Genomic DNA, 26,084 nt, shown 5'->3' with positions numbered 1-26,084 from the left:
CTTCACGAAAAAAAATAATGCAAGTCGTGTGTCATGATGGCCGTACGCCAAAATGGGGACACCTAAAAATGCAGCTATCGGGGGGGGGATGCAAAAAAGGGACAACAAAAAATTCGTTCAGGTGCGCGTCACGTGAAACGAATGGTCTACTAATATTGCGGGGAAATGTCTTCACGTTTAGGGCGAAACAAGTCCAGGACATTTTCAGGCGATAAGTCAACATGAATAGAGAAAATGATAAAGTCGCACCGGGCGTCCTGGGTGTGCACCAAGGATAGGGTGACAAATGAACAGTAGGTGGAGAGCTGGATGGAACATCGGAACCTCCAACACAACGAACGGCATAGCGGGGGTTCTGCTTCCGACGTGCAAACAAACTGTCCATCGGTGAAAGGGAATTGTCCATCCGTGCACAGGAACTGTCCATCCGTGCACAGGAACTGTCCATCCGTGCAAGGGAATTGTCCATACGTGCAAACAAACTGTCCATCCGTGCAAGGGAATTGTCCATCCGGGGAGAACAAATGAGCCACTTCCTTTCCCCCACTTTTTTTTATTTAAAAAAATCGAAGCTCCAGAAATTTTTTGGCGAATCATTAACTTTGCTATGATATCTGTGACGCGAAAAAGACTGAATCAGTTTTTTTTTCTTATTTTCTTTCCGTCTATCTTCCGCCACCTCCGTTGGTAACTCTTCCTCTGTATCATCTACCTCGTCGACTTCATAAAACTTCTCCTCCTCCACTTGATTCATTTTAACCAAACTTCCCTTATTCTTTTCCTTCATCTCAAACTTCTTCATAAACTTGTCAATGTATTTTTCAGCATATTTGCCGGAACCCATGTCCACATTTCCCTCACCATTCTTGAAATATCTGGGGCTGCTTACCAAGGCCATCTCGCCAAATGACTTTACCGTATCAGGCTGGGTGCCATTCGTATATTTCTCATTGACATATTCACTAAGGCGATTTGTGTAATTTTCTCCTTCAGACTTTTTTCCCCTGTCTTTTTTAAGTAAAAGTTCGTTCTGCGCAGGTTTACTCACTTCATGCCTGTTCCACGATCGGTGGCTCGTACCCCCTTTGTACTTTCTTCCCTCTTCCGAACCATCCCAACAGAGTTCCTCATAAAACGATTTGCAGTCTTCGCATTCGAAGCCCTTTAGATGCTTCCGTTTTTTCCCTCTAATGACTTCAAAAAATAACTGCTCACTTTTGTCGATGCTTGTAGAGTCCCCTTTGTGCGATTTCACCTCGACTTCGTTCTGCCTATTAGAGTAGCCATTTGACCTACCCCTAATCTCCTTCAACTTGTTCCTTTCTTTAGCCTCTTCTGCAATGAGGATGTCAAGTGGCTCACGCTCTGATCCCAACGAGTTCGCCTTGGATTTGACACTCCTTTTCGAACAGTCGTCAAAATCTCTCTTTACAATTTTGTAATTTTTGTTCTCTTCATTCATAAATTCGTTAGTTTTGCTTGATGGGGCCTTTCCCCCATTTGTAGAGATGCTACTTGGCTCGTGCATGTATCTCCTCGCTTTGTCAATGTGGGCACTACGAAGTATGTCTGCTCTCCGTTCATCAATGCCACAATGGGTGTCTCCCACCTCGTCGGTGTGCAGTCTATTAGAAAACAATCGTTTGATGGTGTACTTACTTATAATATTCGCGTAGGTATCTTTCTCACTTTTGTTGCTCTCTCCGTTCAGCGTGCATAGGTCTTCCCTTGGGTGGTTCGTCTTGCGTGATGTGCGAGAAATACAGGAAGCGGGGGAACCATGGGACACCCGTGATGTCCTTGACTTGTACGAAGTGCGCGTCCTTTGTGATTTTTCCGACATATCCGACATGCTCATCTGCTCCGACACCTCCGACAGATTCCTCTTCTCCACCCTGTCCAACTTCCTCAACTGCTCAATCCCCTTGGAGCCCCCATCTCCAGTTGTGTCCCTGCTCCGCGTACTCCTTCCTGATTTCCGACTGTTCGCCTTGCTGTGCATATCGGAGAGGTAATTTCGTGCGCTACTCACTGATTTACCCCTTCTATCCAACACACTCACTTCGTCTATTTTTTTCTTTCCATCATTCACTACATTCATTACATTTACTTTTTCGTTCGAGTCGTATATCTTTTGTTCCTCTACAGTGGTAAATCCGCTCGGGGCCAATCTCTTCCTGGAGACTCCCCTCTCGGTGACATGGTCCTCCCCCTGGGCGTCAATCTCTTTCTTTATTTTTTCGAACAAGCTCTTCCTCTTTGAATATGTGATGTTGCTTAAATAAACACCCAATGTGTCATCTGTATGCGTTTTCCCTCCCACCTGCTCCTTCTGCCTGTTTTCATATTTTTCCCGTTTATAGTGTTGGACCCCACCTTTGCCAACTTCCAAAGCGCAGTCACTATGCTTCACTTCGTGGACAAGGACGGATATTTTCTTAATAAACTTGGCCTTAAATTCGGAAATTAATTCATCAAATACTCTCCCCAAAACTCTCTCAAGTCCGACATTTTCTTTTCTCTCCTTTAGTGAGTCTTCGCATATGGATTTAAAAGTCGTCATGTTGCTACTATTCGTGTGCAGTTTATACAAGGCGCACAGTTAAAGACGCAGGACAAAAAAAAAAAAAAAAAAAAAAAAAAAAGGTGCGTCCAATTGGGAAAAAAAATGTAAGAAAAAGGGAAGGAATAAACTGGTAGTTAAGTCCCACATATGAGATAGATTAGTGACTACACGACTTGCACTACTCATTAAGATGTGTGTACACAAAAAACTAATCACATGGTTGACAGTGCTATCGTTTTATACGTCGCATATCTCTCAAAAGTAGAGAGATTACTCTGGTCAACCAAAAAAAAGGGGGCGGCATACTCGTGAAAGTCTGGCTTCACTGTTTTTCCACACGGATGGCGTATCACGCCCAGTGAGCCTAATTTTGCGTTTCTTTGCTACGCTCTGGGTGGCACTCTCTAGTAGAGTTACAATGTTATGATGAGGTTCCACTGCGTTAGTGGAGTTCCACTTGTTCAAATTTTTTTTTTTTTCATTTTCTGGTGTGCCCAAAATTCCAAGTGACAAAAAAAAAAAAAAAAAAAAATAGAAAAAAAATACTAAAACAAGAAAAGGGGCAAGGGGTAAAACAATAAACGCGTAAAGACTAAAACGAGAAAAGCCGGGAGGCGGGAAATTGCGCCAACACACAATCTGTGCAAATGAGAAAAATATGCAAACCTGCAATTCATCGAATAAACAACTTCGGGAATTTTACTAAAGAGCGGTGGTGCAAAAAAATTAAATAAAAATAATTAGCGCGATGAAAAAAAAAAAAAAAAAAAAAAAAAAAAGTTACTGAAAGTAGCCCTCAAGTTGTGAAAGAGGGGGGACAAAGTGACGATGAAATTACCATGATTAGTATTGTAGCAAAATCTAATGTTGGCACTAACACTAACATGGACTTGAAAAATTAAAAAAACAAAAAACAAAAAAAAAAAACAATTCGAGTAGGTACCTATGTCAAACGCAAAATAGGCACACATGCATGCGCTTGCACATATACACATGTACATATATGCCAAATTGCGCAGCACGCGGCCGGTATACAGTTTGTCCTACTCGTGAATACGTCGCTTGGGGGTGAGGGGGTGGGATGCACAGATGGACTAAATATAGTTACCCTGAGTAAACTTCTGCCCGCATATTTCTTTCCTATATTTTCTTCTTTTTGCCCCCCTCCCCCCTTTTTTTTTGAGACAAATATGAAGGTAGTTTTTGGCCCATAATGAAGTGACGTTTCGGGGTAAAGCGAAACCCAGGGATACGATAATGTAGCAACCGCTTGGCCAATCGCTACACCATTACATGGGTACCTTCAAAGGTCCGGATCATGCCAGGGGGATGCGGGAGACAACTGAAATTTGCTTACCTTGGTGAGGACACCCATGGTCCACAAGCCTTCCAAGACGTTGCCGCCGACGAAGGTCAACGTACCTCTGCCTTCCTTCCGATTGAAAGCGAAGTGCCCTGCATAAATACTACCGTCTTCTTTGCAAGTGAACGTCCCAAACCCATGTCTCTGATCATCAACCCACTCCCCTTCGTATTTGTTTCCATTGGAATAAACCAAAACACCAAAGCCATTGGCCTTATCATTTTTCCATTCCCCTTTGAATTTATCCCCGGAAGCATAAATGAGTTCGCCTTGGCCAGATTTCTTGGCAAATTTCCATTCCCCTATGTATTTATCTCCCCTACTATAAGTAAGGGTTCCCTTTCCATGCACTTTATCATCTTTCCAGTACCCTTCGTACATTTCTCCATTCACGTAAGTCAATACGCCGTATCCATTTTTCATGTCATTAGACCAATCGCCATCATACTTATTGCCATTTAAAAACTTGTAAACTCCTTTCCCTTCCATTTTTCCATCAACCCAATCTCCTTCGTATATTCCTCCATCAGCAAAAAAGTACGTTCCTTTTCCTTGCATCTTCCCCTCAAACCAATCTCCTTCATAGGTCTCCGCAATTTTATTTTCACTTCCTTTGTACTTAACGCAACCTTTCCCATGTCTTTTATCATTCTTCCACTCACCTACATATACATCCCCATCTTCATATGTGTAGGTGCCCCTACCATGCATTTTCCCGTCTAACCATTCACCTTCGTAGATGTCCCCATTGTTGTACTTTAGAATTCCAAACCCATTTATCCTTCCGTTGTCCCACTCCCCTTCGTACACATTTCCACTGACAAACTTTGCTGTTCCTTTCCCATGAATTTTATCGTCAACCCAGTCTCCTTCGTATGTTGCACCGTCGGCATAGGTAAATTTCCCCTTCCCTTCTCTCTTCCCGTATACGAAATCCCCTTCGTACTTTTCATTCCGGGAGTACATCAAAATTCCACGCCCGTGGAACAGTCCATCCTTGATGTTTCCGTTGTAGCAGTGGGTTTCCTCGGTCAGGGTGCTAGTGGCCATGCTGTTCGGAATCAGTTGTGCGGGGGCAGTTCTGCATAAGTATATATCTCTGTGGACACCGGAATGCGCACACGCCGCTTGTCGCCTGTTGCTTGCAGCTCGCGCGTCCGCCTCTGTCGGCTATGGAGACAAATGTAACTTCTTGCTTACACGGGGGTGTTTTTTTCAGTTTGGTGAAAATGTTGCACGGAAGTAAAAAAAAAAAAAAAAAGAAAAAAAGAAAAAAAGAAAAAAGAAAAAAGAAAAAATTACGACAGTGACTGCACGTGGCAACTGCGAACAATTTTTTGTATGTCGCTCCTCGTATACCAACGCATATCGCGGGAAAAAAATATTTTATCCACTGAAAATGTAACAAAAGTGGCAACCTTTTCCAACGTGGTAATCGCGCCCAACCCCTGTTTACCCTTTTGGCAATTCGAACTGAATGTTCCAGTAGCACCGGTCAAGCTGACGACGTGGCGCGCACACACACACACACACAAATGCGAACGCGTGTGCAACTGTTGCGCCCACCGTCGTTGCAGCCGCGGAATTTATTCTACTCCACAAGAGGGAATACCCTTCGACAGTTGCACAGTTGGATAAAAGCGCTACGTGTTACATCGGAAGGGTAGAAATTACTTTTTCCCCAAAGGAACATACGTCCTACAACGCGCGGAAAAAAAAAAAAAAATCATTGCCTGCACTTCCTTACCAAGCTGCAAGACCACGTTGTCATTTCAAAATTAAAATCGCCTGAACGGTTCATAAAAAAAAAAAAAAAAAAAAAAAAAAAAACACACATAAATGTGTAATCACTCGAACGAAAGAATGATGCTGATTAAACTTCTCTTTCGCCGCTTCTCCTTTCAACGGAACCAAACACATCTTAACCTCCTCAAAGGAACACACCATGGCGGTTGCACCAAATAGGAAGCCAAAGCAACTTATCAATTATCTCCTCCTTTTACTTGTGTTCCCCCCAATACGGGAGGAAATGTTTATCATAGTTATTTGTTGTTCGACTGGTCAGGGAGGGTGGAAAAAATAAAAACATACAAAAATATAACACATATGAGAAAAACGACTATTTAAAATAAAATTTGTGCATCGATTTTTTATCCGGAGTCGTTTAGGCCTCCCACACTTGAATGTTAAAGCATGCATGTAAAAATTCTTCTTTCTCCTATTAAAGGTAGAAAAACAATGGGATAATGCACAACAACTGCAGGGAACTACACCCCGTTTTGTGGCTATCCGGATAAAAAATTTTTTACCCAGATGGGATGTACATAGACTATCTCTGTGTGTCAATTAGGAAATTAGAAAATAAAATGGCGAATGATGACAATGTAATGCCCTTTTTCGGTGGATTATATCCTTACAGTTGATTAAACTGTGGCCAAGAGCGAATTATCTTCTTCCCGTGTGCGGCATGAGAAACAGATCAATACAACGGTGTGGTATGGGCGCCATACGCGCGATGTAAAAAATATCGCAGGGGTGGGTAAAAACAAGGCAATGTAAAACGGAAAGTGATCAGTACAAAATTGTTCTTGTGCGTTTTCTTTCGCTTACTTTATTTTATCTTTTGAATGGTGCGCGTCAGGGCACTCCGCTTCGATCGGCTTAATCAAGGCCAGTCATCAAACAGTTCAAATATAAAAGGGGGAGTTTCCCTCATTTTACTTACTAACGATTTTGATGCTCTCAAAAGTGCGGCGCTGTATATCCCCCCTTTTTTATTCATGGGTTCTTTGGGCCATAAGAAAGATGAGGGTTAGTACAACGTGAAATCCTTTAGTTCTCACATGTTTTATATGTTGCGAAAAAAAAGCCACTTCTGTTCGTTTCCCGTGTTTGGTCATATGGACAAATGCGCGGCGAACAAAGTGGAAAAATACGTCAACCATCTGTGAAGGCAGGCATCATAATGAGTGAGAAAAAGAACAGAGCGAAGCATCTCGTAAGCGAAAGCATCGTCTGCATCAAGCGGTACTTTGACTTGCACGATGCTACCGTTGTGTCAATAAATGAACTGATAAGAATTATACTTGATAGGAGGTGAGCTCCCCTTAGTTTGAAACTTCCTTATGTTCATGCTATGGAAATGATTACCCACCATGGCACAAACTTTTCCTTTGTTTACTCCGCTCAACCACAACCCTGACGATATATTTTTCTTCCCTTTTTTGTAGTGCCAACCCAGGGGCCGGCTTCGACCAAACCGGCGAATTGGAAGATCTTCTCAAAAATGAGTTGACCTATGCGTTCACAAAGGAATACGAGGCAGTCAAGTCGGCACTGATAAATTTGAAGGTGTGCCTAGGTGAAATGAAAAGGTTAAAGGGGGGTATTCAGGAAATTGAAGTTTCGGGAAATTCGGCTGCGGGACAACCCGACGTGGTACACGCCCTGGGGACCTTTTTTAACAGCGCCTTCATCCACTTTAGAAGGGATTATAGATTGAAAAAAAAGTTGCATGGAGCGCTTATTTACATGGATGGTGCATGCGAAAATGAAATAAATCGATTACAGTTGATGTGGAAGGAATCGCCCTTCCTATTTACAATTTTGCATAAACACCATGTTAACAAGATAATTGTTGAAGGCAGGCAATTTTTGCAGAAAACACAGCGACCATGATGCGTTAGCCCATATGAGGTGTAAATTCACATGAGCATGTCAGCACAGGTGGTCTTAATCCGTCTGCCGTTGACGAAACGTTCGTGATTATACCCTCGGAAGATAAGAACAAAGTGGAGAAGTTCCTTCTTTTTTTTTTTTTTTTTTTTTGTTCTGAATATACAAAATGGGAAAAGTCTACATAAGTAGGGTGTCACGTTGAGTGGCCACATTTGCGTTTTTCCATACAAGTGCAAATTACGCTAAGCACTTTTTAATTGAGAGGCCAGTTTTCGCTTTTCACAGAAGAATGTATTCATCATTCCATGGGCAATAAATGCAATGATGACACAAGCCCCCCTTTTTTTTTTTAAAGAGTTTCACCTTTATGCAAAATGTAAAAACCGAACTGTCTAAGGTGCAAGAAAATTCCTGCAGGCGCAGCAAATATTGTTCCCACTTTAAAAACAAAGAAATAGGTAATAGGCAGAAATGAAGCCACTTAACCCGCTTATCCAGAACGGGGTGTGCATTTTTGCGTAACAGATCTGACCCACAGCCCTTCACTTTTTCATTCATTAAAGATAATAACCCCAAATGACCCGAAATCAGTGTATTCTCAGGTTAGTTTCCTTTCCCCCGTTTATGTGCGTTCTTTAGGCTAAAGGTTTGCCCGCATGTGACGCAACTGCATATGCCTACAACACGTATTTCTCATTTCAGCTTATTCGGGGATCCCCTGACACGCACATAGATCAGCATACGCCTGTACATACGGGTGTACATACACATGTATATACGGACTCTAAATAATACGTGAATCTCTAACGACGTAGACTACCCATCGTGATGCATGCAAAATAGAGAGAAAAAAAAAAAAAGAAACAGCACCACGTCGTCCCGTTGTCACTCTACAAAATTTGATGTACATACAAAGGAGAAGCATTCCACATATATAGTTGGTATGTACACACATGCATGAGGATAACCACAGATATAAGCGTATGTACATGTGTGGAATTGATGGAAACTTGAGCTTTTTCCTGTTTTTCTTTTTTTTTTTTTTTTTTTTTGTCATGTGAACAAATGAGGGAGCTGCAAACAGCTCCATATAACATACAAAATTTTGAGTAGAAAAAAAATAAAAAAATAAAGTTGTTAAAACGGAAGAAAATAAAATCAAACATAAAAAAAAAAAAAAAAGCATATAAAAAATAAATTAACTTTATTCATTTCTTTTTTTTAATCACAAGAAATAAAAAATTTCATTAGTCCTTTCTCTTCTCCATTCATCTTATTCTGACTTTCTTTTCGCTACGCTGATTTGTTTGTTCAACTGTTCAATTTGCCATTTGTTATTTGCCATTTGTTATTTGCTATTTGTTATTTGCCGTTTGTTGTTTGCTCTTTTTGATTGTTTGCTTACTCACCCGTTTACACATTCGTCCGTTCGCCCGCTCCACAACGAATCCGTTGCAAAGGCTGGCCACCGCCGACCACAGGACATACTCACCGCCATCCGATCCGAAAGGAACGCTCTGCATTGGTACTGTGTACCTCCCCGTATAACAACTACACTCGGGAAAAAATGAATACCTACTACAGCCTCTTCGTTTTTTTGCTCGTCCAAATTGCGCTAAAGTATAGCAAGGCAGCTGTCACGGTAGACACATTATGCAAAAATGGACATCTGGCTCAAATGAGTCACCACTTTAAGTGTATATGTAACGACGGGCTGGTGCACATTTCCGAAAATGAATGTGGAGAAAAAACTGAATGTAAAGAAGAAAACCTAGGTAAAACATGTGGAGACTTTGGCATTTGTAGAAAAGGCCCAGACGCAGCACAGCAGAGTACATACAAATGTGATTGTATAAAGGAATACACTCTGAAGGATGGAACTTGTGTTGTTGATGTATGTCTATATAAGGATTGTGGACAAAGTGGTGAATGTATTGGTGAATTCCTCACGGAAGTCAAAAGTGCAGCATGTTCATGCTCTATTGGCAAAGTCCCCAATCCAGAAGATGAAAAAAAATGTACCAAAGATGGAGAAACTACTTGTCAATTAAAATGTAATACAGAGAATGAAGTTTGCAAAGCTGTTCAAGGAGTTTACAAGTGTCAGTGTATGGAAGGTTTTAAGTTTGACAAAGAGAAAAAGGAATGTATTTCCAATTCCGTATTTAACATCCTAAACCTCTCCCTCTTCTTTATCGTCTTGCTAGTCCTTTCGTACGCCATATAAGTACGAAATTTGCGTAGCTAAGGCGCGCAATTTTTTTAAGTTAAAATACTTTTCTTTACTGAACTTACCGAGTGGTGATATTATCAAGTCACTATGTGATGGAATAACGAAGCGATGTATCTTTTTTTTTTTTCCTTTTTTTTTTCTCACAATTTTCTTTGCTTCGTTAGCTGCTCATTTGTACCATACGCTGTGTTATGGAGAACAAGTGCACACCCATGTGTGCTATCGTGTTTGAACCGCGCGAATTAGTTTGTTTTCTGAAGTGCTAAACTTTGTTTGACCAGAGGAACGATGTGAAAACGTTGCCGAGGCGACGAAGATCCTCGTATTTAAGCAAAAAATATAAATTAAATTTTAAAAATAGAAACAAAAAATTAAAATAAATAGCCCCAATGGAAAAAAATACCGCTGTAGGAAAGGCAAAACTGGGGGGAAATTCTAAGGAGGTGGAGTCCTCAGGGCAGTTTTTTTGTAAGGAGCACCATGCTGTCTTTTCTGGCACTGCGTTCAATTGCTTCGCAACCCATGGCTGTTTTGTTCTGCTAACTTTCGCTACTTCTCGAATTTTTTTTTTTTTTTTTTTTTTTTTTTTTTTTTTTTAATTTTGGCTAGCTCAACAAATCCATCTTCATATACAGCCATTTACCCCGGTAATGCCTTTTTCCCCATGGTTGGGATCACCTACAAATACGGTCATTCTATTTTTTGCCCCATTTTCCACTCTCGCAGTGAGCTATATTAGCATGCGAATTCCTATACGCAATTTTCGTGTAGATAGAACGAACAAATGGGTAATTCCATTAGACGCTTAATGGCAAAATGGCTGCATATGGGAAAGTCGTTGTGTTATCTCGTTGTAGTTTTCTTTTAACGAGTGGATACACAAAATTAAGAGAAGAAAATATATAATTCCGTGATCCACAGACCTGACTACTCAATTTGTTTGATCCTAACTGGAGCAACGAATGTACTACCGCTATGCACTGAAACTATTCCAAAGTTCTGAGCAGAGTAAATACACAAGGCAATCAGCTCGTCATTCACACATTTTTTAAGAACGTCCACATGGCTGCATAGAAGTTAGGAATGAGCTGCATATAGCCAAATGACACAAGTTTTGTAATTACAATGTCGTACAAATGTCCCAGATTTCATACTGCATGTGGCTAGCAATGTAGCTACACCGTTGCAGTTGTAGATGACATGCTTTAGACGAAGCAGTTATTACTCGGGAGTAAAGTTCGCCGGTTTTTCTTCGTTTGGGCAATTTCTTCTTTTTCCTGACCCTGACTGAACTTCTTGTCTTGCCGAACGTCAACGGGAGAAATGAATAAATTAGGAACTAGCCAAAATGCTTACAACGAATGCAATTTTTTTTTTTTTTTTTTTTTTTTTTTAATGCCACTTCTGTTGTAGCTACATGGCTTTTCAGAATTAAAAAAAAAAAAAAAAAAAAAAAAAAAAAAAAAAAAACGATAAAACAAAGGTGTCATTGAGCTAACAATTAGACAAACATGAAAAGTAAAAAAAAAAATTATAATAATAAAAGTAATACATTTTTATTTTATTTATATATTATTATTTCAATTAGTTTATTTTTATTTGTTCATTTCGACTTATACATTTCTTCACGTCCATTCCATTCTTCTCTTGTACGACATTTTAATTTTGTTTCTCTTCATTCGGCTACCAAGTGTATTACACGAAAACACCCATTTCAGCTTTTTTCCCTCCCCTTTCTACTTTTTGTGCCACCCCTTGTTCAAAATGAATACACACCACAGTTTTTTGTTCCTTTTGGCCATCGTGCTTGCGGTTAAATATACCTTCGCGAAGGTCACTGTGGACACACAATGTAAAAATGGCTACTTAATCCAAAAGAGCAATAATTTTGAATGCAAATGCAACGACGGGTTTGTGGTAACAAATGAAAATACTTGCGAGGAAAAAAAGGATTGTAAAGTTGAACAAAATATGAATAAGCCCTGTGGAGATTATGCTGTGTGCACTTTCACCAGAGGACATGATACGCAAAGAGCAGCATTATGCACATGTATACCAAACTATATCCCTCTAAACAACGTGTGCAGTCCAAGAAGATGTGACGGCGTTATCTGTGGTAAGGGAAAGTGTATGCTAGATCCCGATAATTCAAATAGCATCATATGCTCTTGTGATATAGGAACTGTATTGGATGATTCTAAAAAATGTACAAAACCAGGGGAAACTAAATGCCAGTTGAAGTGTAAGGGAAACGAACAATGTAAATTGACTGATAATTATTACCAATGCCCTTCGGACGGAAGCGGTGGTCAAGGAAGCGGCGGAGAAGGCAACGGGGGAGAAGGCAGCGGGGGAAGCACAGGAGCAGCGTACAGTCTCATGAACGGATCTGCCGTAATCAGCATACTAGTTGTATTCTCTCTCTTTATGATGTCATTATTGTAGACTATTCTACACACACGCACACACTAAGGGAAAAGGGTCTCAAGGAGTCTAGTACAAATCGTAAGCACAAAAAGGAAAGTACACAACCACCTGGAGAAGGAGCATTTATATGTGCGTGTTATTCCTGGGATACGCATCGCCCACACCCAGTAGCGTTTCTGTTACCCTAAAATTTAGTTGCACACATATTGGAACTTTTATTCGTTCAAATGTATCGTGAGAATATGATAAGAATAAATATTTTTTCGCCGAAGAAGATGGCAACGCCTGGTCCACCTGGTTCTGTGGCAATGATGTGCATTTTGTATTTTACCCCTTGCGCAGTTAAGAAATTAACAGTTATACCATTTTTTCTTTTCTTTTCTTTTCCTTTTTTTTTTTTTTTTTTTTTTTTTTTCGTTGTGGCAAATTACCCAAATCGTTTGTGCATAATTTGTCATTCGCCTTTGTTGTAATTATGATGTATCCCCATTGACTGGGGTCAACCGTTTTTTTTTGTTTTGTTTGGCCGTGCATAGCACTGTTCGCATGTGGTTGCATGTGTGTGTATTTTTTTTTTTTTTTTTTTTTTTTTTTTTTTTTTTTTTTTTGCACCCCGAAAATAACCACCAACGAGAATGTTTAACCGAATGAGAAGTCTTAAAAGATCGAACGCATGAAAAGGGGAAAAAGCGACAGTACTAAAAAAATAATAAGAAGTTTTCAGTTCCCATGCTTGTTCGTGTGTTTCACAGTGGGGAGGTACGCTGTGTCGCCTAAAGGCAGGCGTGCAAATAAGCGAGCGAACTGAAAAGCAGCAAGGAGATAAACACGTAAAAAAAAAAAAAATAATAAATAATAATAACAAATAAACGAACACACATATAAACACACGCATGTACATGCAATTTGCAACATATGTATGTGTACCAAAAGGTACCCTCCAAAAGCTGTAACGCAGGTGGGGTGATGAGAACGAATAGTTTCCTCGAATGGTTTAATCGCTAATCTCCTCAATCGATGCAATGGTGGGGTCGACAGGAAGGCCCCCCCCTCACCCCCCTCCCTAGGTCACATTCTTGAGGCGCTTGGCCAGCATGACATAATCAATTTTGTCCTTATCCTTCAAGTTTAACGATTTGAAAAACAACTTCATGTCTTCATCTACTAACTTTTCATCGCTGTTCTTCAAAATAAATCTCATTTTCTCTTCATCAAGATAGCCACTTTTTTCTTTGTCGAAAAATTCAAATGAGGTGATTAGCTCGTCTACCGATAATGGTTCCTCATAAATGTCAAGAAATATCGTCAAGAAGGTTTCAAAGTTTATGTGTTTTTTTCTGTTGTTCATCAATTCATTCCTTTCATATATATCACATCTTTTGTTATTTTGAATATTTGGGTTACCCTTTTTTTTTTCTTCATTTTTAAAATTGTTCAGTTTTGTAATAAGGTTTTTTATTCTATCATGACTTGGGCTAGCTTTGGCTGTATTTTTCTGGCCGTTCGATTGTTTCCCTGTACTTTGTATCCCTTTGTCTATTCCTCCCTTAGCAGTAGCATCGGTAGCTTCCGTTTGCTCCTGCTCCTCTTCCTCTCCTATGTATTCAAAATGTTTGTCCACCATCTCGTCCATCTCTTTCTCCGTTCTGGTTTGCCCAAGCAATCGCAAGAGTGTCTTAAATTCCTCTGCACTAATTTTTCCATCCTTGTTGTTATCCACAAGGTTAAAGTTTTTTTGCATCAATTGCAGTTTTTCCTGAGATATGCTGTTACCTTGCATTTTGCCTTCCTCACATGTGCCTGACCCTACAGAAAGGTTCCGTGTGGATAACAGAAGTAGTAGTACTCGGGGCTGTACCTCTCAATGTACGTACGTATGTATTCCGTGTGTGAATTCCCCAATTTTCTCCAACTGGCCAAAGAATGTCAACTTCACGTGCGGAAGTGAACGAGACCCAAACAGGTGACGAACGAATAAGCACACATATATCACACCCGTTAAAAATGCGGAGAAAAAAAAAAAAAAAAAAAATGTTCTCCAAAATGTGGGGCAGTACAGTTAAGGTGACCAACAGAATATTCTGTAGTGCAGAGAATTTTTTTTTTTTTTTTTTGTTCTCTCTCGGAAGGAAAATCAACTTGGATGCTCTTCCATCTGAGGAGAGTTGTATGTGTCCATTGATGCGGCATCCTCCTTGCTGTTTAACAAGGGAAAGTGATAAAAGGAGGGGTTAACAAAATGAATGTCCGCTAAATCGGGGGAGATCTGCTTGGCTTCTGCCCGCTCTTTGCGTTTTTCACTAATCTGGCGGAGCAAGTCATCCGAAGGGTTTAAATATTGCTCCAATTTACTTGCGCATTTATTGAGGACAAATTTCTTTCCCGAAATTTCCACCTCGGGATAATTCGCCCACACAGCAAAGTGATGTAAAATTATGGCACATGAAACTGACACGTTGAGAGAACATGTCCCATTGCCATACTGAGGGATGTAAATGATTTTGTCGCAATAGCTCAACGTTTCATCATTAATTCCTGTTCCTTCATTTCCGAATAAGAAGGCTGTATCTTTATTAACAAAGGGAGTTCTGGTTACAGCTATAGCACGATCTGTTATTTCACATGCATATAACAGAATATTATTGTTTGCCAGGTGGATCCTCAGCTCCTTCATGTTAGAGAAGTACTCTATAGTTATATATTTACATGTCCCCATTTGGCCAAAGAAATTGATTTCATTCCTTTTTCGACTCACGACGAAAATTTTGCTTACCCCAAAGGCAACGCAACTTCTTACTATGCTCCCGATGTTTTTCTTCTTTCCTATGTTGTAAATGGCTACGTACATTTGGGGGCATTTAGTGGGGTCTTTCGTAAGGAGGGTTTTTTCCTCCTTACTTGGGATGACTTCCCCACTTGGGGTAGCCATTTCGTTGCGCCAGAGGGAATTCCCGTTCTATACTCCTCCTGCGCTATGTAAAAACGAGTGGACAACTTAAATGGCACACTCTTTTTTCACCACACGGCTGTCACGAACTCCTGATCCCTTCGTAACATAGCCTTTCTGGCAAAACGTTATAAAGAACCTCCTCCTGGGGGCAGCAGAGTCACATTTTTCCTTTTCTCCAAACTAGTCCATGTAATATTATCGCATGGGCACATATGCTAACAGGAACTAAAAAAAAGAGAAATACAGAAACATGTAATTTTCCATCATGGGTGGAGTTGTTGGAGGAACGGGTGCTCCTTCAAAATAGAAAAAAAAAAAAAAAAAAAAAGAGAAAAATAAGGGTTTGGAGTGAATGCCAACTTAGATAAAAATTATACATAAAGATTTTTGACATATTATTTTACATTTTTTTTTGACATGTTCATATTTTTACATTTCTTATGTGCTGTACATATGTTGGTTGCATGTGGGAACCCGAGAAAAGGGGGCATAACCCGGCCTCTTCCAGCCGAGGGATTTTAATTTTACCCCTTCTGTTGCACATGGCCAGAAAAATTATAATTTTTTCCTTCCAGCTCGACTGAACTGGCGGGGCGATTTTCCCAGATAAATGAACTTTTCTTTGGAGTGCCTCCCGTGGGACCAACACAACAGCGGTTCATTCGCAAAATTGTTTTCTTTCTTTAACAGAACGGGTAGCTTAGGCACACACCGCTCTTCCACCTCTCCCTCTCTATGACCTAAGGGGTGTGAATCTTCTCTATTTCTGTACAACAGGAACTGTACCTCCATATCTTCCTTAAGGCAGCAAAGCAAATTTGTTAATTTCTTTTAAGGCTGCATTCGGGAAAAAAAAGTGGTTATATGTTCTCCATTTTTACTTCCTCCTCGATTGTGCTAGTGATTTTTACTCCCTTGTTGATTGTGTTAGCCACTTTTTGTCCCCCCCCCTTCCCCCCTTTTTTTTTTTTTTTTGCGACATGATGAATGACGCCAACGGGGGGGGTGCCGTCACCCTTCCGGAAGCACCCAAGTACATCCTTGGGCTGGAAGGGAGTGCGAACAAATTGGGTGTGAGTATCATAAATAGCGACATGCAAATTCTGGTAAACATGAGAAGAACATATGTCTCTGAAATTGGCTGTGGATTTATCCCGAGGCAAATTAATGCGCACCACAAGTACTACATCATCGAGATGATTAAAGATTGTCTCAATAAATTGAAGATAAGGATGACAGACATATATTTAATATGCTACACGAAAGGTCCAGGAATAGGATCCGCCCTGTACATTGCCTACAACATAAGCAAATTTTTTTCTCTCCTATTTAATATTCCTGTTATTGGAGTCAACCACTGTATTGCCCATATCGAAATGGGTATTTTCATAACCAAGCTTTATCACCCCATCATTTTATACGTCAGTGGAAGCAACACACAAATTATTTACTTCAACAATCATAAGAAGAGGTACGAAATTATCGGGGAGACTTTGGACATAGCCATTGGAAATGTCATAGACAGATCTGCCAGGATTCTCAGAATTTCCAATTCTCCTTCGCCTGGATATAATGTGGAAATTTTGGCTAGGAAGAAATATCTGCTAAATTTGGAAAAAAAAAAAAAAAAAAAAAAAAAAAAAAATGGCTCGATAGTTGTTTCAGTTGTGGGCGAGGATGCAACAACTGGGGAACTACATAGTGGCCTTGTTCCGGAGAAGGAACAGAAGGACACCATCCCTCCGGCGAATAACCAGACAAATAATTCAAACGGGACAAGTAGGTCCAATGCACCAATGAGGGGGGACCCGTGTGACTACACGGAACTGCTCTTCTTCCCCTACACCATAAAAGGGATGGACATCTCGTTCAGCGGGTACGACTATTACGTGAGTAAATATTTCTCCAAGTACATAACCAAGCGAGGCAAAAAGGGTAAGGGCGGTGATGGGGGGAAGGCACCACTGGACGATAAGAACGCTCCGAAAAGGAAGAAGCGGCAAGGCAGGGAGGATGCGAACGACCTCAAGGAAGAGAAAGATGATGATGGAGAGGGTGACTCAGACGGAGGATGCGCAAGCGGAGGCGGCGCAAATGATAGCAACGGAAATGATGGTCCTCCGAATGATGGCACTGCGCCCGGCGGCACGCAACACTTTCCACAGCCCAACTTGAGCATTCACACAGGTGTGCAGGGTAGCTCTTACTACGAAGAGAATGTCATCTGTAGTATCAGCGGGAAGAAGAACTACGGAGAAGGCGATCATTACGCGGAGGAAGAAGACGGCGCTATCGAGACGGAGAGCGACTTTTTTGACTCCAGTTCGGATGAAGGCGCAGCGGAGGGGGGCAAAAATGAGGGAGACCTTAGGAACCCCCCCAGTCAAACACAACCACACAATGGAACCCACCTAACAGATGAAGAAAAGCGGAAAATACAAATCTGCTACAGTTTGCAACACCACATATTTAGTATGCTCATCGAAATCACCGAACGAGCTATCGCCTTCACGAATAGCAAGGAGGTCATCATCGTGGGGGGAGTTGGATGCAACGTTTTCCTACAGAACATGATGAAGAAAATGGCAAAACAGAAAAATATCAAAATTGGATTTATGGATCACAGCTATTGTGTTGACAACGGTGCCATGATTGCCTACACCGGGTACCTTGAATACTTGAACAGCAAAAATAGGGAAATCTACAACTTCAATAATATAAGTATCCACCAGAGGTACCGCACAGACGACGTGCTCGTGACGTGGAGGTAGGTGTAGCCTCTGCGTGTGATGAACAGTGGGGTAATAGTAGTAGTAGTAGCAGTATTAGTATTATTATTATTATTATTATTATTATTATTATTATTATTATTAGTAGTAGTAGTATTAGTAGTAGTAGTAGTATTAGTAGTAGTAGTATTAGTAGTAGTAGTAGTAGTAGTAGTAGTAGTAGTATTAGTAGTAGTAGTTGACGGAGGAGGTACCACATTTTTGAAGCCACATCCACTCCGCGTCCCTGCGCTCCTGCACCCATCAATGCGTCAATTTTTTTTTACAACGGAAAGGGCTTAAAAAACACAGACGTGGTGCAAAAGTTGTAAAAAAAAAAAAAAAAAAAAAAAAATTAGTAATTATATGGGAAGTAAATATATGAGAGGGAATTGTACACCGATGGGTATGGCACAAGGTAGGGGTAAAACAGACGATGCCACCATGCACACTATGATATTAACAACTCGACAGAGAGGTCTTCCATGTAGGTCAGCAAGTTTTTTGAATGAGTGATCCACTTGTCTATACTTTCCTTCATGAAAAATATTTTTTCATTATTCAGTACTCGTGGCTTCACCCATGTAATCTTAACTGATTTTTGAATTTCATCAATTTGGCACGTAAGAATATTTTTGCTCTTCGCCGTTATTAGCATTTTCTCCACTTCATTCACATCCACTTTACAGTGTTGCGCAATTTCTTCGAATGAAATGTCTGATCTTTGTTTTTTTTTTTTAAAAGCTAGATCCATTAGAGCTAGTAAGGTAATTTTCTTTATCATATTTTTCTTATAATCTTTAAGAAGCGAATTCTTAATATTCTCTTCGTACTTGTGTACGACTTGGTTGAAAACTTCTATGTTGCCTTCATTGTAAATATAAATTAGTTGATAGAGCCAGTTTGTCTGTTCATTATTTTTTAAGCATACATTAATAAGTGGGAGCTGAATTATTTCTCCTATATTATATACATCTTCACTTATTATGGAGTGCATGCAAATATGGGTACCTATTTCGATTTTGTCCGCTTCGTCTAAATCGTTCAATGGAGTGTACGCCAAGTAAAGGAGGGCATACTTAACGAACAAATCAGACTTATTTAATACATTATAATATTTCATGATTGCAAAGTTGTAGAACTTATGTGCTACTACATTCAATCCAATGACTCCTTGAAGAAGATTCTTCGTATTTTCTATTTCATTTTCACAACTTTTAAAATCGCCTAACTCGATATATTTCAATATGAGGATACATCTATATATGATGATGGCGTCTTTGTCATTTTCCAGGTTTTTTTCTGATTCCTTCAAATAGCTGATGGTCCAGTTGGCATCAAAATTCGCTGTTACGATGTAAAGTAACTCCGCGTATATCGTCTTCTTCAGTTTGCTCATCAGAGGAGATAGGAGCGTGTAGAAAAGTCGAAACTTGTCTTTCACTTGGACATTTTTATTATTAATAAATTTTTGTACTTCCAGGGTCAATTCGTGATGGAGCTTCTTCTCTTTGTAATTTTTCATCTCGTTGAAATTGATGAAGTCGTACTTTCCCTGTAACTCCCCGATTAGGGCGTGCTCGTTTTCGTTCAGCATTGCGCTGATTTCCTCTGCCGTAGTTTCCATCGTTCGGAGGGATTTAAGAGGTGTCTCCAAAAAAGAAGTTACGTAAGTGGGCACCTAAAATGATGTCCCGTTTCCTGTGTGCAAATCACCCGGTGGAGGCTATAAACACACAACAGGTGGGAGGAGGGCAAACTCAAGGCTTCCTACACGTTAGTACGCGTCCAGTGGCTCATTGGATGGAAACCGTTGAGGAAGCGGTAGTGCTCCACAACATGCATATCGTATCAGTCTGGCGTGTCGTGTACTTCTGACGCTGAACTAAGGGAAATAGGTCCTCCGTACCAGGAGTATAAAACAGGTAAGAAAGTAAAATTTCCTCCTTACGTACAATAGGGGGAGTACGCAATCCGAGTGGAGCAATCTAAATGAGACTTCAAGTGAATCAGCCCTCAGCATACAATCTGCGCAATAACACATTGCCCAATGATAAGGGCACGGGCAGCTCCAGATGAGGCGACAGATATAGCGACAAGTATAGCGACAGGTAAAGTATAATTGGAACAGAAATCTAAGCAAACGTGTTACAAAAAATGTACGCAAAAAAAGAGAAAACAAAAAAAAAAGAAGGAACGCACTTACGCACAAAGTGGAGCAAATAAAAAAAGTGTGTTTTCTTTCCCCCCGCTACTTTTTTTTTTTTTTTTTTTAAATAATTAAAAGTGCCGACTCAATAGGTAATTTTTTAAAAAAGGAAAAAATATAAATTGTTGTGCACTTCCAGCAAATGGTGAGAACAGACTAGGGGAACTCCACGAAAAAGGGAATCCCGGCGATCTTCAGAAATATATTTTTTTTAACCTCATGTGCTGCTTAAGGGTGGACCGAAATTCTCACGCCCCAAAAGAAAGGAGTAGCAACATTTAGTATCCGGTTGAACAGGATGGGAAAAAAAAAAAAAAAAAAAAAAAAAAAAAAAAAAACTTGCCCATTTTATGGTGTACCATATACATATGTGTGACTCTTAGCGAACATTGGTATCCACTTGCGATATGAGGTGAGGGGGTTTATCAAAACAGGACTTTACATGAATGGACTGATTCTGATGAGCACATCACAATTTTTAAAGGAATACCTTCTTCCTTTCCGAGGGGGCTTCTGCACAATGGAAACCAAATTGGTAGGAGACAGCGCTGCGATCGTCTCGGTGAAAATGGCGCCCAAGCGAACACTTTCCTACGTGTATGTCACAAGTGTACATCCCATTTATGTGTGTAAAAAAGGTGTAACCGAGAGAAAAACTGAAAAGAAAATAAAGACATACCTTTTAACCGTTCAAAATTGGGGAGAAAAATGAAATGGACGTCGCTGGAAAAATTCATCAGATTAGGCCCTATATATAAAAAAGGCCAATTACAACCCATGCGTCCCCCTCAACACCTACATCTTCGTGTCAAATAACCATCCCACAGTTTCCCCCTGTTGCTTGTTAACCCTACGACTGTGACCAAAGGAAAGAGGGCTCCTTTCGTGAAAAGGCTCCATAAAAGAACGCACTATGTTAGAAGCCAACTTTGTGAAAATCTCACTGGCATCATATACCAAATTGGAGTCAAGTCAAATTAGTACGCGAAAAAAAAAAAAAAAAGAAATGGTAAAATGTGGTTTAACCTTAGATATATTTTACCACTCCATGCACATGTTCCTTCCTGTTCCGTTATATTTCAAATTCTCTGTGGCAACACTCCAAGAGTTCATTTAACACATGCAGCTTTAAGAAAATATATATTTGCCGAAGGGGTAGACAATTCAGTTGATTAACTGGGTCATAATTTTTTTCTCAATAAAAATGGCCTTTCTTTTTTGCGTGAATAATTTTTCAAAGTTTAAAAGGTCATATGTTGACAATCCCCATTTTTTATGTGTTATCAAAAGGTTTTTTTTTTTTTTTTTTTTTTTTTTTTTTTTTTTTTCTTCCCCCGTGTGATGAATGGACAGGGGGATTATTTTACCAAGTGGTAGGGTGACCTGCCTCAAGAGGAGCAAAAAGCAGATTGAGTCTCTACAGTATTCCTTAAAGAAAAACATAAGAAGTATGTTATGTATCATGCAAATTAAGAGAAAATATGACATTCCATTTTTGCCACGCCGCATAGTTCATCATTCCTTATCATGCAGATCATTGTGCAACAATATTGCCTTGATATGCACTTCGTGAAGGACTTTTCTCCTACCCTTTTATTTTCTTATTTATATTTTTCCTGCCTGGACACCTAGTTATCCATATTTATCTATCCGTTCACTTAAGCATTTCGCCGCTACTCTTTTTCACACAACTTGGATGGTTCGTGCTGCGATTGGTAGCACGCGAGGATGCCTAACATGGCATACGGAGACGTACAACCCAGCCGTTTAGCATTCGGAACACGACATATAACGCATTCATTTTTACCCGAAACTTTGCCACACCTATCCTCTTGCAGAGAACGAAGAGTTGACGAACCGAGTGCACTATTTCTTTCCTACGGACGATGTACTAGACAAAACCCTCTTCCATTTGTGTAAGTTCATACCTAGCGATATGGACATTCTAGACGAAGATAAGCAGATGGAAAGAACGTACAATTCTACGCCCTTTTCACGATTCGAAAAATCTGACACAGATAGCTGGAGCGATAAAATCAGAGAGGACGACGATATTGAGATAGAGGAACCCCGTGATAGAAGAAGTCAATTGCCCAGTCTAAGCCCCAAGTTGGGAATAAAAAAAAGGGAAACACATTCCTGTGTCGAATGGAAAGGGTTTGTTAACGAAGCGAACGGATATGCAGTAGTTAAAATACTTAACCCTTTCTCCTCCCAGGAGTACAGCACTTATACTAACAGACTCGTGTACTTCCTATTTCAAAGAACGAACTACCTGGGCGTAGAGGATTTTCTGAGGAATCACAATTTTGTTCGGATGGGTATTCCGCTGTATATGAAATGCAAAAATAAGCTGTGCGTTAGGTTATCTCACATAGACGCTTCAAATGATTTGTATGTTTAGTATTTCGATACCGTGTATTGACGTAATGCGGGTGAGGCATTTAATGTATCCATGTGGCGCACCGTAACTGTTACCGCATGAGTGCGTGCAGAGCAAGCTTATCCTATTTGGCATTCTTTCCGCAAATGTAACGAGAGAAAGCTGCACCACTATGGTGAATTCTTACATACAGGTATACAAAAATATATATATGTGCAGCTTTCCTTATTGTACATTCTCGCAGCAGTGGTATTTTTTTTTTCAAAGTATCGAATTTTTAAAAATGGCACGATAAGAGGTACAGAACGTTCCCTTATCTTTACCCCCCTATTTAAGCGTATATCAGAATGTTATTCACTTTTGCTGCGTTTTTTTCTCCGTCATTATTGCCACGCACACATAACGAGTGAAAAAGGGAAAAGCAAAAGAGCTAGCCATTTTGTGTGCAGATTTGAAAAAAAAAAAAAAAAAAAAAAAAATGCACACAAAACAGCGGGGAGTAGGAATTTCGCCCTAATTTACATCCTCGTTTGACAAAAAATTATGACAATGCTGTAAATTTTTCTTTTCTTTTTTTCTGTGCAGTATATAACCAATGGGCAAATATCGCTTAGACGCATTCGTGAATTGAGTGACGTGGGCACGGGCTTATTTTTTTGAGAAAAACGGGTGGCAATTTTCGCTTAAACGTTTTTAATTAGGCAGAGATGAAGCAACTATGATCAGCGCTTTACAAGTAAGTGGTTGTTTTTTAACGCATTTATCAAGTTGCATGTCAATTTTCACATAAGAACGAGTTGTATATTACAACTCTGGTTGGCGATTTTGACCTGAGCCACACAAATTATTTTACTCCTCGTTTTGTGGGAATATTATACCTTGGAAGGTCACCTTTTACGTATGTATTATAGAACATTATGCCATACATGGCGTCCACTGACTGCGTTGCGCGTACGGCACTTGCCCAACTTGAGCAGGTCCCCTTAAAACGGACAAAGCGGGGAAGGACATTTGTGAAGGTGATTGATCGGGCCCATTTAGCAAAAAGAAATAGGAAAAAATATAAAAACTGTATGCTAAAAGTGCAACCTTTATAAGAAAAAATTGGCATACATTCTGCATTGCCTTAAGGGAAGCTTCTTCATATGCATACATATACGCCTTGCATCGTATCAATTTTTTTTTATTTTATTTTTTTTTTTTTATTCCTTTTTCCATGGTTAATCTTTTACCAAGCCTTTAATTTTACGCCTCCCGCACTAAATACCTACATATAATATAGCATATACATGCAGACAGGCATATATTAAGCGCCCCAATGCATAACCAGCCTACGTGTACAGAAAACATAAATGCCATATATATTTACTACTTAAGGGAGGAGTCGTTATTCCGTGTACACTTGAGTGAGTTCGTTTTTGCCAAACAAAGCACCGCCGCAGCTAAGTTTACAAAAAAAAAATATATATATATATTAAAAGCGCTTTTGCCAAATGTATATTTGCCGCTTAAGGTTATATGCGGAATGGTAAGTTTTTTACTTATATTGACGCAAAATTACGTGTGACGCCTTTTTGAGCATTCTGAGTGAGGCATATGAGTCTATACATGAAGTACATATGGGCACATATACACTCACATGGTAATATGCACGTAATATATACATGTCATATCACGTATGTATGTATGTTTTCACGGTTGCGACGAAAGGGAAAAAAAAAAAAAAAAAAAAAAGGAAGAAGAAGGAAAACAATTCAATCCTTTTTTGTTCACCTCTTACATACGAGAGGGCAATATATAATAAAATGGTTGAACATTTTTTTTTTTTTTTTTTTTTTTTTTTTTTTTTTTTTGTACTTTCCGCTCGCACAGAAAAATATTACAAGGAGAACGTACTGCTAAAGTTATGGGTAAATATTATACGCAATAATTCAACACAGCTTTTTTTTGTATGAAGTATTTTGAATTTTTTTTTTTTTTTTTTTTTTTTTTTTTGGCAGTTTTTATTTTTATATGAAGTTTTCATTTGCAGTTTTATTTATATATATATTTTTTTTACTCTTCAACTTTGCTGTTTTATTTATCCCTTTCAATTCCCTTTTTTCCTTTTTTCTTTTCTTTCTTTTTATCTTTGTGTCAACTTCCCTTAAGAGTCGAACGCATTTAAGCAGATTTCTGTATGTTTTAACCTTTTCGTCATTTTGTTTTGTTTTTTCATATGCCAAATTATTTATTGTATGTACGTATATATAAAGGGAAGCAGAATAAATGCATAGTTGAACGGATGAGTGAATTTTTACTTTTTTTTTCCTGTATTTTTTGTTTTTAATTTTATCTTTCCCACCTTTTTCTTGCTTATTATATTATACTTATGTACATGCATGCCTGTACGACCGTACGCATTTTTTTTTTTTTTTTTTTTTGTGTTTCAAGTATCAAGGGCACGCAACTACGTAACTGCAAACCCATACGTTTACCTCTGTGCGTGTCCCTTACCTTGACCCCGAACGCTGAAGCGCATCGGGAAGGAAAAAAAAAGAAAAACACGCCACTGTCATCTCCTCATACAGCTAATAACCCCCCCTTAACCATCGCTGCAGTAAGCTCGTAATGGGAATGCAAAAGGGGAGATAAAAAATAAAAAAAATAAAAAAAAAAAGATAATATCTCATTTTAGCCACTCGTGTGGGACGTCACCTTTTACGCATTACCCAACAATTGTGTTTCCTGCGGACGCGCACCCCTGTAACGGTGCGCGCGTTCATATAAATACATTTCCCATGTAATTAATTAAAGCAATAAAAGGTGCAATTAATTAATGTGCCAATACTTCCCCCCCCCCCTGCGGTCACTGCTGTGCTGTATTTCCGCATAGTAACTGCTTCGCATACTTTTGACGCTGTTTTTCATTTGTATGCCATACCTATTTTATTTATTATTTTATTTTATTTTTTTTTTGTTTGCTCGCCTACTGGCTTGTCTATTTATTAGCCTAACTGTCGCACTTGCGGTTATCAGGACAACCGCCACAATTTCTTGAACACAGACGTATACCTTGCAACAGTTGAGTCTGCTCATCCAAGCGCCAGTGCATCCGCAAACCCCAACTTGGCTTAAGCGCGTTAAGGCATTGATAAAGGATCCTGGTGTCACGGTGGTCTCGTAACGCAAAATATATTTCAAAGAGCTCACAACTCTTCGAGTTTTTAGTTGAAATTAAAAAAATCCGCATCGAAGTAGCCACGTTTTAAGATAGCTCACATGTGTGTGACCCCTACTTTTGTGCCAGCACCATATGCCACACGGTACATGTACCATTGTCTGTGCAATTGATTCGTGCCACGAGCAGGTTAGTTTTCCTCCTATACACAAAATCACGTCAAGGGGGTTCACAATCAACATCGCGTCCGCCCACACGCATGCACGACGAGCTTTGTATGTAGTCACATTGGAAGAGGATCCAATCGAGTGTGCCCATCCGATCAGTTGGCTATAGAGAAGTGCAAC

At 39.7% G+C, this 26,084-nt stretch overlaps 10 protein-coding genes across 10 annotated transcripts; 5 read left to right on the top strand and 5 right to left on the bottom strand.

Annotated features, from left to right (window-relative positions):
- Positions 1 to 553: 553 nt before the first annotated feature.
- PKNH_0616000 (SAE2 domain-containing protein, putative) lies at positions 554 to 2,563 on the bottom strand (the record flags this gene model as incomplete). Its single annotated transcript, XM_002261795.1, has 1 exon — positions 554 to 2,563. The coding sequence occupies one exon, from the start codon at positions 2,561 to 2,563 to the stop codon at positions 554 to 556; it is 2,010 nt and encodes a 669-aa protein (XP_002261831.1).
- A 1,306-nt stretch (positions 2,564 to 3,869) lies between these two features.
- On the bottom strand, positions 3,870 to 4,979 carry PKNH_0615900 (MORN repeat-containing protein 1, putative; the record flags this gene model as incomplete). Its single annotated transcript, XM_002261794.1, has 1 exon — positions 3,870 to 4,979. One exon carries the CDS (start codon positions 4,977 to 4,979, stop codon positions 3,870 to 3,872), a length of 1,110 nt encoding a protein of 369 aa, XP_002261830.1.
- Positions 4,980 to 6,837: 1,858 nt separating this feature from the next.
- On the top strand, positions 6,838 to 7,607 carry PKNH_0615800 (conserved Plasmodium protein, unknown function; the record flags this gene model as incomplete). Its single annotated transcript, XM_002261793.1, has 2 exons — positions 6,838 to 7,025; positions 7,160 to 7,607. The coding sequence occupies 2 exons, from the start codon at positions 6,838 to 6,840 to the stop codon at positions 7,605 to 7,607; spliced, it is 636 nt and encodes a 211-aa protein (XP_002261829.1).
- A 1,567-nt stretch (positions 7,608 to 9,174) lies between these two features.
- PKNH_0615700 (ookinete surface protein P25, putative) lies at positions 9,175 to 9,834 on the top strand (the record flags this gene model as incomplete). Its single annotated transcript, XM_002261792.1, has 1 exon — positions 9,175 to 9,834. One exon carries the CDS (start codon positions 9,175 to 9,177, stop codon positions 9,832 to 9,834), a length of 660 nt encoding a protein of 219 aa, XP_002261828.1.
- Positions 9,835 to 11,604: 1,770 nt separating this feature from the next.
- Positions 11,605 to 12,285, top strand: PKNH_0615600 (ookinete surface protein P28, putative; the record flags this gene model as incomplete). Its single annotated transcript, XM_002261791.1, has 1 exon — positions 11,605 to 12,285. One exon carries the CDS (start codon positions 11,605 to 11,607, stop codon positions 12,283 to 12,285), a length of 681 nt encoding a protein of 226 aa, XP_002261827.1.
- A 1,045-nt stretch (positions 12,286 to 13,330) lies between these two features.
- PKNH_0615500 (calmodulin, putative) lies at positions 13,331 to 14,047 on the bottom strand (the record flags this gene model as incomplete). The annotated part of the gene is made up of 1 exon (XM_002261790.1): positions 13,331 to 14,047. The coding sequence occupies one exon, from the start codon at positions 14,045 to 14,047 to the stop codon at positions 13,331 to 13,333; it is 717 nt and encodes a 238-aa protein (XP_002261826.1).
- Positions 14,048 to 14,401: 354 nt separating this feature from the next.
- Positions 14,402 to 15,196, bottom strand: PKNH_0615400 (RNA methyltransferase, putative; the record flags this gene model as incomplete). Its single annotated transcript, XM_002261789.1, has 1 exon — positions 14,402 to 15,196. The coding sequence occupies one exon, from the start codon at positions 15,194 to 15,196 to the stop codon at positions 14,402 to 14,404; it is 795 nt and encodes a 264-aa protein (XP_002261825.1).
- A 1,001-nt stretch (positions 15,197 to 16,197) lies between these two features.
- On the top strand, positions 16,198 to 17,988 carry PKNH_0615300 (uncharacterized protein; the record flags this gene model as incomplete). Its single annotated transcript, XM_002261788.1, has 1 exon — positions 16,198 to 17,988. The coding sequence occupies one exon, from the start codon at positions 16,198 to 16,200 to the stop codon at positions 17,986 to 17,988; it is 1,791 nt and encodes a 596-aa protein (XP_002261824.1).
- Positions 17,989 to 18,436: 448 nt separating this feature from the next.
- Positions 18,437 to 19,612, bottom strand: PKNH_0615200 (26S proteasome regulatory subunit RPN9, putative; the record flags this gene model as incomplete). Its single annotated transcript, XM_002261787.1, has 1 exon — positions 18,437 to 19,612. One exon carries the CDS (start codon positions 19,610 to 19,612, stop codon positions 18,437 to 18,439), a length of 1,176 nt encoding a protein of 391 aa, XP_002261823.1.
- Positions 19,613 to 21,539: 1,927 nt separating this feature from the next.
- On the top strand, positions 21,540 to 22,598 carry PKNH_0615100 (conserved protein, unknown function; the record flags this gene model as incomplete). Its single annotated transcript, XM_002261786.1, has 2 exons — positions 21,540 to 21,642; positions 22,033 to 22,598. 2 exons carry the CDS (start codon positions 21,540 to 21,542, stop codon positions 22,596 to 22,598), a joined length of 669 nt encoding a protein of 222 aa, XP_002261822.1.
- Between the last annotated feature and the right edge of the window lie 3,486 nt (positions 22,599 to 26,084).

The sequence above is a fragment of the Plasmodium knowlesi genome (genome assembly GCF_000006355.2).
Source record: "Plasmodium knowlesi strain H genome assembly, chromosome: 6".
Lineage (NCBI taxonomy): Eukaryota > Apicomplexa > Aconoidasida > Haemosporida > Plasmodiidae > Plasmodium > Plasmodium knowlesi.
Note: the sequence above shows the minus strand (reverse complement) of the source record. Positions and strands in the feature narration are given on the sequence as shown.